Genomic DNA, 14,106 nt, shown 5'->3' on the forward strand with positions numbered 1-14,106 from the left:
TATGCTCTGGACTTCGGTGTACCCGGGATTTGAACAGAGAATTCCAGCAATGATGCCCGCATCATTTTACGATGTAAGTAGGAAACGTAACAAGGACTTTCTACAGAGCACCCATTCGGATTCCTGGGCAGTATTTGCGCCTTGGTGTGTGTTGGAGTGAACCCTGAATCGACTCAACAGCCAAATGCGAACGTGCATTAAACAACATTTGTCAGCAGAGGGCGCCAATCTCGAGCCCGGTTTTGGAGTGGGGAGGGGTGCCGGGGGGAGGGGGGGGCGGTGCTACAATCTCACGTGACATTATCACTGGAGCCTGTATGGATGGTAGGCTGCTGAGGTCACAATAGACTCCACTTCCCCTCCCCACACTCACACCCACACAGACAAACTGACTCACACTCACTCACACACTGCAATCAGCGGAGCAGAGCCTGGGTTCCCGCTCCCTTCCTCACTCTCTGACTCCTCCATTCTCATTCACTGGAATAAATCCACTCGGACATGTTTCTGATCATTCTGCTGGCGCTCTTGCACAGTAAGTACCGGACAACGTTCATCAAACCACGGAAACATATTTATACACAAAGATGCCAATTTAATTAACCATCAAAAATATCCATGTGAGGTGTAGATGGGAGGTTCCACAAACTATAAATTTACATGAACTCTTGATATTCAATTCCTCTACCTTTACAGGTGGACTGTGCGCAGATCCAGTAACTCAGTCACCGGTGACAATAACAGCATCAGAAGGGGATTCGGTGCAGTTGGATTGTAACTATACAGACAAGGGTATGAGCTACATGCAATGGTATCAGCAGAAACCGGCACAGCCACTGAGAGGGATTATTACCACAACATTAGTAGTGAAGGAAAATAAAGTTTTAGGACGATATCTGGCGGCTGCTGACAAGTCGACACAGAGCGGCTCCCTCAATATAAGCGCCCTCAGTTTGGAGGACGGGGCGGTCTATTACTGTGCAGTGAGGCACAGTGTTGGGTTACAGCGAAAACCCTGTACAAAAACCTCAGCGAGTATTTACAACTCCATGAAGATGCTTTGATCACGAGTTCACGAAGGCGGCGATTCTATTTACCAGACAATTTGACCTTGTTCAAATCATCATAGAAGCACTTTGGTAAATCTCGAGACTAAACCCCATGCCGCGATTTATATAGTAAGCAGATACCAGGAGTATCCAGCTATCAGCTGAAGGATGCGCTCAGAAGTGGAGGCAGTAGAGCAGAAAATTACCGGCTGTTCATCCAGAATTGTTAACTCAGCTGAGCCCACGGACACCGACTCCTCGGCATTCGTTCCTATAACTCAATGCAGAATGGATCAAAGTCTGCTGAAGTTCATAACAAATGAGATGTAGAATAACCTCCACACAGACTCACTTAGCAACACGACTATTGTTATAAATCCGGGACACAGAGACTCACCTCGCAGCACGAAGATAGTCTATTCCCACAGCTGACATTGGTGTATTGTGTGGTGGTGAACTGCCTTCTTGTGGTACCTGAGGTGCAGGTACACACACTGTGCTGTTAGTGAGGGAGTTCTAGTGATTTGACCCAGTGACCGTGAAGGAACATCGATATATTTCCATGTAGGGATGTAGAATAACTTGGAAGGGAACCTCGAGGTTGTGGTGTTCCCATGTGCCCGCTGCCCTTCTTCTCCGAGATGGCAGTGCTCGTGTGTTTGGATTGTGCTGCCTAAAAAAAAAACCTTGGTGAGTTGCTGCAGTGTATCCTGCAGATGGTGCACGCGGCTGTCACTGTTCGTCTGTGGTGGCAGGAATGAATGTTCATGCAATGGGTAGCAATCAAGCGGGCTGATTTGTCCTGTATCGTGTCGAGCCTCTTGAGTGTGGTTGCAGCTACACTCATCCAAGCAAGTAGAGGGTATTCCATCTCACCCCTGAATTGTACCTTGTAGATGGTGGACAGGCTTTGGGGAGTCAGGAGGTGAGTTCCTCGCCGCGGGATTCCTAACCTTTGATCAGCTCTGGAAGCCACTGTATTTATATTCCTGGGTCCAGTTCAGTTTTCTGTCAACTCCCAGGATGTTGATGGGGTGGTGGTTGAATATCTGTTAAGTCCCATCTCATGTGTACCCATATACAGATGGATAGACATAAGATGGTTGCCTGGCACACAAACAGTCACCTGGGAAAGAGAAATTAAAGTCAAATCGGTTCTCTAGTGCAGTCCCTCTATTCTGGGGTTGTGTGCCGTGTGCTAGATTCTCCTACTAATGGAAATATCTTCTCCACATCCACTCTGTCCAGGATTTTCAGTCTGCTGTATTTTTCAATGACATTCCCCCCTCATCTCTCTAAACTCCATCGAATGCAGATCCAAAGTCCTCAGCTGTCTGCGGTTTTATTTGATCGGCCTAACACGCTCATATTGAATGTTATTTATTTTTTGTGACGGTTTCTCAAGAACACTAATCTCATTGTGCGTGACCTGGTGACGCTGAACTCTTCGTCCTCCGCGGTAGATTTCAGAGAGTTGCGATTGTAAATAAAACAATACGCGATTTGTACAACAGTGGATTTAGATGTTGATCCCGTGAGGGGAATAAATGCAGCAACACAGAAAGCTTCAAGCTAAGGAATGAAGATAATGAAGATCCTCGTGTTTATATCCCTGTAACTCCATCTGTTCCTCCTAATCTGTGCCTTGACTTCTATCACGGTCTCGGCCTCGAGTTCACCCACTGTCTTTCCATTCGTTCATCTTCATTCCTTAACACAACATAATATAACATAGTACATGATACCGACAGGATTATTTCCGAGAGCTTCTGGACGCCCTAGGAAACCAGATCAACAACATAACCGCCGAGTTATGCTTCCCGGACCCGCTGCAGTAAACACACAAACATGGTGAGGCACCGCCATCTGGCGGCAATCTGAGGTAACTGGTCATTTCCTGCAAAATCATCGAATTCTCAAATTACAGAAGGTCGTTACTACTGGTGATTATGTTGCATTATTCTTGTTCATCCTTTTACTATTCCAATGCAATTGAACACAGTTGAACGTATACATGAGAGATAATAACATCGTTATTTTAATTGCTGGCGATTCGCTTTATTCAATTAATAGTGGTTATAAAACTCATTCTAAACAATATGAAGCCCTCAAGATTCCGATAAGATGCCTTTCCTAAAATAACAACACAAGATGTAAATATGACCCTGGATTCACATTCATTTCCTATATTCTTTAGTTATTTACATTTAAATATTTCCATCATAATTTACCTCGCAACTTCTGGTTATTAACGTTTTCTACATTTGTTGCACCAAAAGAATGAGTAACTTAGTGGATTCATTGAAATAGGAGAGTGAGGGAAATCGGATTGTCTGAACTCTGAATTTTAGGGAGAAGGGGAGAAAGATAAGAACGGAGAGCCAGTGCGAAGACAGAGACGGTCAGAAGCAGAGCAATGGGGGCGAGACAAACAGAGGCGGAATGACAGAGCGAGATAGACAGGCTCCAAACGAAGAGAGAGCAGGGGAATCTGAGAAAGACAGGGAGAAAGAGAAACTCAGAACTTATTAGTCGAGCTAACGCTGATTGATGCCCGACGATCATCAATCCTGAGAAAGCGGCCAATCCTGTCGCTGGGAAACGCCCCATAATTTCTGAGTAAATTACGTTTCCGCTGATATGAATTTCCGCTTGAATATCAGAACAGAAATGTCAACACATTTCAAATACTGCTTCATTTCTGCCGAACCCGAAACCAGACACCATGTGCTCCTTACTTTGGTTGCTGATAATAATGGTCTTGCTGCCCGGTGAGTCAATAAACTCTGACAAAGTGCCATCCTGACTTGAAACATTATCTCTGTTCGCCTCTCACAGATGTTGTCAGATCTACTGAAAATTTCGAGCATTTTCTTTTTTTGAGTCAATGTTTAAACGATCAGTGTCTGTCCCATGGGCTCTCTTCCCTCCCAGATATTGAGTGTGTTCTGTGTTTTCTGACAGGGGCAAATGCTGAAGATTCAGTGTTTCAAGATCGATCTGAATTATCGGTTCTGGAAGGACAGAACGTAACACTGGACTGTAAAAGCTCGACAGCTGCTTCTGAAACTATGTTCTGGTACATCCAGTATCCCGGGCAAGCTCCGAGATATTTGATGATGATATATAGCTCGGGCAATACCGATAAGTCTCCGGATTTCTCAGATAGATTCTCGGCTGCTTTGCACAAAGGAAACAATACTGTTCCTTTAAATATCGCCAGAGCTGTTCTGTCCGACAGCGCCGTGTATTTCTGTGCCATGAAGCCCACACTGGTACAGATGATCTTAGCGAACACCGCACAAAAACCCCAGACTGGGAGTTCCGGTTAGTGATCAGCAGAGGGCGCTCCCACACTGATAAACAGAATTAATTATTTTGTCTCGACAGTGATAGTCACAGGGTCATAAACAAAATATCAAAACAAAACACAACACTCAACACGAACGGCTGAGCCACAGTTGAATTTTTAACTTGCAACTATACTAAAAATACATTTACAGTTCCTTAACTCACGCTTCAACCTTTGATGACATTTTCTTGCCTGTGTGAATTATTGTGCAGCAGTTTCCCCATCTTCACTCTCCTTTTCAAGGTCTCTTTGATCAAAGGGTCTATTTGATCAGAGTATTTTGCTGCCTAAGGGACAGCTTATATTGGCATATACATTTCGCAAGGTTATCATTGTGCTATTTAAAACAATCACTGAGAACAGGTTGCCATCAATGTTCATTCTCATTTTGAATGTCTGTCAAATGTTTTCTGACACAATTCACAACCCAGTGTTTCTCTGTTTCAATAATCAGACCAGCGACTTCATTCCCACCCCTGGCCCTAACAATATAGCGATTTTCCTCACAAGCACACTGATTATATCTCAGCTTGGGTTATTTCTGCTCACTGGAAGCCAGGTCTCCAGCTTCAGGGCTAAAAACACCACTGCGACACATGTTTTCTTTATTTCAAAAATATACTTTATTCACAAAAAATAAACTCTCCAATAAAACATTGCAAAATGACAGATCCAAAGGTCATAAACAGTGCAAAGAAGAATCATTTTTACAGTACAATACCGTGCTCATTTACAAAAACATTACATTTTGTTACATTTCATTTCTTAAAACTATATACATGTGTCAGAGTTTACTGTGTGCCGTTATTTTTCAGGTTGGCACACAGTTACTCAGGCCGAGGGTATTCTGCAGTTACCCGGCCCTCGGTCTGCCTCGGTTGAGACGGGGTGGGGAGGGGGAACTTCAGATAGGCAATTGTGGAATAAACACATTTAAAGTAATTTCCCTATCGTGATTTCAACCTAAAGTTTAAACACACTCCGATATGATTGATTCGGGTTTGAACCTGTATTTCAGATCTGAGTCATGGAAATTATGTCACTTACTTATTGTCCTCAAATGATGAGACAGAAACAGAAGTAGTTTTTTTTACAAGTTTCAACTATGATATTGCAAGGATTGTCTTTGTTTTATTCTGGAACTCACTGATCAATATCAGCTTTATGATATTGAACTGCGCTCGCAGGGAGTCTTACTCATGTTTGCAGACAATCGTGAAACAAACAACAGCAACAGCACCGGTCAGGCAGCCAAACCTCTCCATCTCCAGCTGGAGAAATTGGACTCTGAAGAGTTGATCAGAATAAGGGCTCACTTACGGAATTTATGATGGAAACCAATCCAACCCCGCACTTTGCATTGTCTTCGGGAGCTCCTGTCTGTCGGATTGTAAAATAGTAATTGCTTAACGTTGCAAAGCCAATGCAGAGAGCGGACTGGCCAAGCCAGAATCCATCTCCTAATTGCCCCCAAAACCAATTCAAATTGAATCTAATTCATGATCCTCGCAAAAAATCCAAGCTGACATGAAAGAGCATCGCACCTGATCTTGGACTCTATTTGATGCTTGATTCGAGCCCAAAGACCGAGGTGCCTGCTTTCTGTTTTAGTTATATCCAATCAAAAACCGAATTGGTCCACTCAAAGGTCGCTGCAAGAGAGACATTGCAGATCGAAGCTGACAACACAGGGCCCATTCTTCCAGTCTTGGGCTTGATTAACAACATCCTAGCTGATTGGAGTAGGTATTATATTCCTTCCTGTGCTTGACCTGAGCTTCATCTTAGAAAAAGGCCCAGATGGCGTTTTATTAAAAATTGATTCAAAAGAAACCTCGATGTAACCTTATTGATTTCTATCAAGTGCAGGATTAGCAAATTACACTTGATATTAGACAAAGGCTAGAATCTGGATAGATACAGCCACTGTGAGCAGTGCTGTTCTCAGCCGCATAAAACACACACCCAGCGGGAACCACATTAACCTCGGACTCAACATTCACCCATTTTTTTTTCCAGTCATGACCGAGAAAATTAACTGCAGAATCCGATCAGACCGGCAGATCCGTCATCAAATCAGTTTACAGGTTAAACCAGTTTCTGATCAGTTGTAAATTCCCACAAACTCAGGGCTGGAGATTCAGATCAGCTCCGGGAGAGATGTTTCTGTCCCTCAGACCAGACCCACTGACGTCAAAGGGCTGCATGGTGACGCCGCACATGGCCGCATTCTGACGTCACAGAGGCGGATACTCTGACGTCACAATGCGGGATGCTCTGACTCTTGCGCACGCTCCTCCCCCACACCCTATCGATGCTGTGTTTCCCTGTCACTGTAGAAAACACAGCAGCCAATTTGGACTCAGTGTGACATTTCATTCAGTAATATTGTAGTGTTCTGTCTGTTTCAGGAATTGTGATTGGTGAACAGATATCAAACAGGACATTTCTCTGCTCTTCTTGGAAACAGTGACCATGTGATGTGTCACCTCCAGCTGAGAGGGAACACGGTGCCCCCGATTGAACAGGTCACCGAGAGGCTGGCAGCTCTGACGGTGCAGCGTTCCCTGAGCACGGCACTGTCTCCTCGGTAAGTTCCCGGATTCTTATTCCTGCCAGACTGCCTGTGTCCTCTGGAGCGGAAAGAATCTCTGAACCGACTGGAGACAGAATCCGGGAAATCCTAGGAAGTGGTGGCCACTCATTAACCCAATCCGGGAAAGAAACGGATTTAAATAAAATAATTGAAATTAAAAATAAACTTTTCTGGCCCGTGGAAACAAGAGGACAATGAATTTAATCTCCAGAAAGAAATTTCAGTCGGAAACAGAAAGAAAGATTTTTATTGATGCCTTTTACAGACTTCAGATGTCCGAAAGCGCTTTCTAACCCAAGGAAGCTCATTTCCAGTGTCGCGCTGTGGTGATGTTAGAAACTTTATTAACACAGAAAACAGTGGGAATGTTTAATTCTCTGTCAGACAGGGTTGCCACACTGATCCAGGAATAAAGAGATTGCGGAGTCCAGGTATTTGAAGGTTACTTTGAACTCTCTCACACACAGGGACACACGCACACACTCTCCCTCTGTCTCTCGATGCAAAATCTCTGTCAGAGAGTGTGGCAAAACCTGTGCAAAATCTCACTAGCTGTCCTGTCTGGAGACAATACACATCTGTTTAACCTGTGCTTAATGCTCCCTCCACTCACATTGTCTGTACCTTTAAGACTTGATTAGTTGTAAAGACTCACATTCCAATCATTATTCATGTAAATTGAGTTTGTGTCTTTGTGCACTGTTTGTGATCAGAACTCCCACTCACCTGACGAAGGGGCAGCACTCCTTTGGTTTTTGCTACCAAATAAACCTGTTGGACTTTAACCTGGTGTTGTAAGACTTCTTATCGTGTTTACCCCAGTCCAACGCCGGCATCTCCACATCTTGTCTAGGTCACCAGAGGAACAGATTGCGAAATGATGAGACATGTCTTTATGGCGCAATGCATGCAGTTAACCTCCAAATCTACTTCAGAGCAGCGGTAATGAAAGTTCTCAGATGTAGAGATCATGTAGCCAAAAATTACTGTTATATTATCTTCCAGGGCCGTTAACTGTGATTGCCCCAGCAATTCCTAGAACCAAACATTGGATGTGTCAAAGTCTGCTGTAGTTATGAATACTTGGATTGCTCAATAATAATTTCAACACAGACTCACCTCGTTAAAAAGGCTGTATTATCCGACAGTACCACGCACCACTTCCTGAATCAGTCGCTAATCAGCCATGCTAAACTCTCCCTCAGTGTACCCGAACAGGCGCCGGAGTGTGGCGACGAGGGGATTTCCACAGTAACTTCACTGCAGTGTTAATATAAGCTTACTTGCTACACTAATGAATAGACTGAAGCACTGAACTTCTGATCTAACCAATGACAGAAATCGACCAGCGGCAGCAATGTCTAGAAAAGCACAATGGTGTTAGAGTGAATTGCAGCAACCGGAAGCTGTGGCCGGGGACACCGCAGACTCAAAGCTGATGGAAGTGCGGAGTTCTCAGCGGCAGTCGCAGGTGATGGAGAGGAAACAGCGACAGCTGAACCTGCAGCAGTCTGTGACAACCTGCATCTGCTCACTGCTCAAGTGACTGAGAAAAAATAGTGACGGACGGGCGCGAATGGATCAGAAACAATTGACTCTCCCTGTGGCTCAATGAAAGATCTTTCCCAATTGCTCTTCTCACCCCCCATTCCACGAGTTGTTTTCCGTTCTCAAGGTCTGGCAATGCCTTTTTGAAATTTACTATTGAATGCTCTTCCTTTATAGTTTGCGGCGCTCTACTCCAGATGGTAACAAATAGCAATGCAATGAATAACATTTATCGATCTCTGTCCACTTTTCTGTGAAAATGGGATGACTTGGTCGTTTATTTATCGAACAGGTGCATTGCTGCCTTTGTTCGTTCAAATGAACAGCGAACCGGTCTGAGAGACCTTGGGACCTATCTCAATGTCTGGCCCTCTACCACTTCATTAAATATCCCATAACTTACCCGGAATACTGCTCTGTCTAGATAGGTACAGAAAGCTTTCAGATATGGAGTGACTGTCCCTTAGCACTCCTGACTGGTCTTCCAGAGCTTTCAACTCCGATGGAGTCTGGGAAACTCAATGTCTGTCACTCGTCCCTGCAGCCGAACTTAGAATGTGTCACAGACTGGAATGGGATTTATCACAGGAAATAGACAAGGATCCTTTTAATATTGACTCAACGAATACTACGATTATTCCAATTTGGAAGCACCATGGAACATGCGCTGCTCGGATGACATTTCCACAGAAAATAACCCAATTTAAATGTATTTTATCCGTTCTTTTTTAATTTTAAAGAGTAAACCCAAATCGGCAACAGGTCTCACTGATCGGGTGACTGTGGCGCGTATCCAAGGGAGAGAGTGATTAAAAACCCAGCTCTCTGCACAGGCTCCACTTTCTGGATGATCGCGGCAGGTTTTTGTACGGCCCTGTACGGTCTTTGCTAGACTGTGCCTCCATCGCACAGAAATAGGTGGCGGTGTCTGTCAGCCGAGCTTCACTAACATTCAGAACGCTGTGGTTCTCTGAGAAACTGTACTGAGCCGTGATCCTGCCCTGATCGCTGGTACCGCTCACCAGGTGCTGCACGGTTCTGTCTGGATTTTGTCTGTACCATTGAAGGACCTTTCCAGCTCCTGTGTTTGAACAGTTCAACGATGCAGTGGCTCCCTCGGTAACAACCATTGACTCCGGAGACTGTGATAGCTCTTCACTGCCAGCGGCACCTGGGAAGAATATGTACATTTGCAGTAAGAACATATCGTACTATAATGTAGCACAATAAAGTACCATTGTATTCACAATTCGAGATGATATAATAAAGCTGAGTACAATTTAACAGAACATAACATTGCTGAGGTGTGAAATATTGCTGTCAGAAATAGTGACCACACTTACACTGAGGGAACAGTAAGGAATCCAGGAAAATAATCACCAAAGTGAAGCTCAGAAACATGTTGGATCCTATCGGCTTGTGAGAAACAGCTGTCAGCAGATCCCAGGCTGAGAGAAGCTCCTGGGAAAGCAATGCGATTGGATATCAAACCGAGCCCCAAACCAGTCACAGAGTGGCGGTGAGAGCCGGGTCTCTGGGACTTGTGATCACAAAGTGAATCAGTGAGGGAGCTTCAGCATTGATAGTGCGGGGGAGGAGAGTGCGCATGCGACAGCGCATCCGGTATTGTGACGTCAGAACATCCGGCATTCTGACGTCAGAGCATCCGCGTCATTGTAACCTCATAGAATCATAGAATGCCTACAGTGCAGAAGGAGACCATTCGGCCCATTGAACCCGCACCGACCACAGCCCCACCCAGGCCCTCTCCCCGTAACCTCACATCTTTACCCCGCGAATCCCCCTGACACGAGGGGGCAATTCAACATGGCCAGTCAACCCAACCCGCACATCTTTGGACTGAGGGAGGAAACCGGAGCACCCGGAGGAAACCCACGCAGACACGGGGAGAATGTGCAAACTCCAGACAGACAGTGACCCGAGGCTGGAATCGAACCGGGGGCGCTGTGAGGCAGCTGTGCTAACCACTGTGGCACCGTGCCGCCCAACGTCAGACGTCAGAACATCGTGTATTGTGACGTCGGAATGCGGATATGTGTGGCGTCAGAATGTGTGACGTCACCCTGTAGCCCATGTGACGTCACTGTGAATTGCGAGTGACGCCAGTGGGTCTGGATTGTGGGTCAGAGACATTTCTCCTGGAGCTGATCTGAATATTCAGCCCTGAGTTGATGGGAATTAACAGCTGATCTGAAACATCTCTCCCGGAGCTGATGTGAATATCCAGCTGTGAGGTTGCGGAATTAAGATCTAATCAGAAGCAGGGAGGTCCTGCCTTCATGTGGGCCAGTGGTACAAGCAACACCGGGATCCACAGCCAAGGCTTATGAGAAAAAAGCTCTGTTTTGAAACAAATATAAGGAAGATTTTGCTAATACAGGTCTCCCAGTAGAATCTATCTGCCAGTTAAGCTTCCTTTTCTGCTTCCCATAAATTGTTTATTCCTTTAAAGCCAAGGTTTGATGTTCAGCTCAACTCCGGGAAAGTGTTTCCGCCGGCAGAACTTTGGAAAACACAAGCGTCTACTTTAGGAGGGGAGAGTGCAATGGAAAGATTAGATTAATTGATTACTCTCCGATTTGTTAAACTTGGAAGGTGGTCATCGGATCCCTACAGTGCAAAAGGAGGCCATTCGGCCCATCAAGTCTGCACCGACTCTTATCTAGGCCCTGCGGTGTTGAAAGAGATGGCGGAAGAAGAGATAATAGTAAGTTTTAGAAGGAAATGAGAGATAAGTTGAAAGCAGAAAAATGTCCGTGACTGTGAGAGATTCGAGGTTTGAAAGATGAATTGAAGAAATCTGTCAACTCTGAAATCTGTTAGGCAAAGATACCATGGGCCGAGTGGCCACATCTCCTGCATTGATACGCTATGTTTCTATTTTGTTCATGTCCCTGGCCCCGTAATGCCCCTCCCTCTCTATTTCTTCTCAGTCACTTGGATAGTGAGCAGGTGCAGAATGGTGACAGATTCCGGAGATGGAAGTCTCGCTATTTCTGTTCCGGGTGCAGCTGAAGCTGCCGCACACTCCACTCAATATTTTGTCTACTGCATCCCCGCCCACGACTTCCGTTTTCTGCTCTCGTGATTGGACGGATTGCTGCCGCTGCTCCATTCCTCTCATTGGTTGGATCAGCAGTGCAGTGGAACAGTGTCTTTCTGTCTCTGACAGGATTTCACTCATTGCAGAGTTACAGACTCAGGAAGCATCATGGTGAACTATCTCACTCCGATCCTCATCATTCTCTCACTTCTCAGTAAGCATTTTCTTCCCAGTAAAACTACAAGCTCCTCCTGACTGCTGTAACCCAGATATTCTTGTTGATAAAACAATAGTGATGATGATAATTGTATCGTTTAATCTGAGGCTAACTCTGATTGTCATATTGCTGTTGTTTCTGTTAGAATGGAGCCACCAAGACGAAGTGGAACAATTGGATCCTGGAATAAAGGTTAAAGAGGAAAATGATGTCACACTAACCTGCGCTTTGAAAACAAGCGATTCCAACCCTTATGTGTACTGGTACAGTCAGCAGCCCGGGAAAGCTCCAGTGTACATGTTTAAGCTGATTGGAGAGAATGTACAAAAGAATCCCGACCTCAATGATCGGTTTTCTTCCAAATTTGATAAAAAGAACAAGACTAGCGAGCTAACGATCAGTAACACACTGATTTCCGACAGCGCCGGGTACTTCTGTGCCATGAAGCCCACACTGCTGCAGAGATATAGCGAATCCCGTACAAAAACCCCACACTGGCAGTTCCAGTTAGTTCCCAGCAGGGTGCGCGCGCACACACGCGGGTAATTCAATTTCCACAGAGAGAGTGACAGAGATTCTTAACATTGCAACAAAAGACAACACTCAAAAACAGCAACTGGTGTGGTCCAGTTGCAGTTACATTAGTTAATGGTCGGAGCTTACATTTGCAATATCGATCTGAGCTACTTCAACACTTTTTCTTTCGTTTTCGATGCCCTTCTCTGCCTATTTGTTGCAAACTGTCCATGTCTGCTGATTTATGGAAATTCTGCACATTTCCTTTCAAGTCTTTAACATAAGCATTAAAGTTGTTGGAGAAGATTCTTAAAGATAGGATGTATGCGCATTTAGAAAGGAATATACTCATTAACGATAGTCAACATGGTTTTGTGAGAGGGAGGTCATGCCTCACTAACCTGGTGGTGTTTTTTGAAGAAGTGACGAAAATGGTTGACGAAGGAAGGGCCGTGGATGTTGTCTATATGGACTTTAGTAAAGCGTTTGACAAAGTCCCTCATGGTCGGCTAGTGAAAAAGGTTGGATCCCATGGGATAAAGGGGGAGGTGGCTAGATGGGTGGAGAACTGGCTTGGTCATAGAAGACAGAGGGTGGTAGTGGAAGGGTCTTTTTCCGGCTGGAGGCCTGTGACTAGTGGTGTACCGCAGGGCTCTGTATTGGGACCTCTGCTGTTTGTGATTTATATAAATGATCTGGAAGAAGGAGTAACTGGGGTGATCAGTAAGTTTGCGGACGACACAAAACTGGCAGGACTTGCAGATAGTGAGGAACATTGTCAGAGGCTACAGAAGGATATAGATAGGCTGGAAATTTGGGCAAGGAAATGGCAGATGGAGTTCAATCCTGATAAATGCGAAGTGATGCATTTTGGTGGGAATAATGTAGGGAGGAGCTACACGATAAATGGAAGAACCATAAAGGGTGTAGAGACGCAGAGGGACCTGGGTGTGCAAGTCCACAGATCTTTGAAGGTGACGTCACAGGTGGAGAAGGTGGTGAAGAAGGCATATGGCATGCTTGCCTTTATAGGACGGGGCATAGAGTATAAAAGTTGGGGTCTGATGTTGCAGATGTATAGAACGTTGGTTCGGCCGCATTTGGAATACTGCGTCCAGTTCTGGTCGCCACACGACCAGAAGGACGTGGAGGCTTTGGAGAGAGTACAGAGGAGGTTTACCAGGATGTTGCCTGGTATGGAGGGGCTTGGTTATGAGGAGAGATTGGGGAAACTGGGGTTGTTCTCCTTGGAAAGACGGAGGATGAGGGGAGACTTAATAGAGGTGTATAAAATTATGAAAGGCATAGATAGGGTGAACGGTGGGAAGCTTTTCCCCGGGTCGGTGGTGACGTTCACGAGGGGTCATAGGTTCAAGGTGAAGGGGGGGAGGTTTAACACGGATATCAGAAGGACATATTTCACACAGAGGGTCGTGGGGGCCTGGAATGTGTTGCCGGGCAAGGTGGTGGAGGCGGACACACTGGGAACGTTTAAGACTTATCTAGACAGCTATATGAACGGAGTGGGAATGGAGGGATACAAAAGAGTGGTCTAGTTTGGACCAGGGAGCGGCGCGGGCTAATTGTTCCTGGTTTCTCGTTTCAAGGCTTCATTCTATGATCATCTTGCTGGTGCCAGTACAGAGCGAGACTGCGGATAGTTGGGAACCTGTCTCGGGGGCAGGGAATTCATATGGTTTTCGTGGAAGTGGAAATGACTCGGGTTGGGAAGCATTTTCCGATCAGGGCCATTGTGATCTCCTG

General features: G+C 45.4%; 1 protein-coding gene across 1 annotated transcript in view; it reads left to right on the top strand.

The window, feature by feature from the left end:
• Window positions 1-373: 373 nt before the first annotated feature.
• LOC144487166 (M1-specific T cell receptor alpha chain-like) overlaps window positions 374-14,106 on the top strand; it is a 212,460-nt gene continuing 198,727 nt past the window's right edge. Inside the window, exons 1-2 of the mRNA XM_078205228.1 lie at window positions 374-535; window positions 697-792. Of these exons, the coding sequence (XP_078061354.1) occupies window positions 502-535; window positions 697-792 (130 nt within the window). The 5' untranslated portion in view covers window positions 374-501. The remainder of the gene's footprint in view (window positions 536-696; window positions 793-14,106) is intronic.

The sequence above is a fragment of the Mustelus asterias genome, unplaced genomic scaffold, assembly GCF_964213995.1.
Source record: "Mustelus asterias unplaced genomic scaffold, sMusAst1.hap1.1 HAP1_SCAFFOLD_629, whole genome shotgun sequence".
Taxonomy (NCBI): Eukaryota; Metazoa; Chordata; class Chondrichthyes; order Carcharhiniformes; family Triakidae; genus Mustelus; species Mustelus asterias.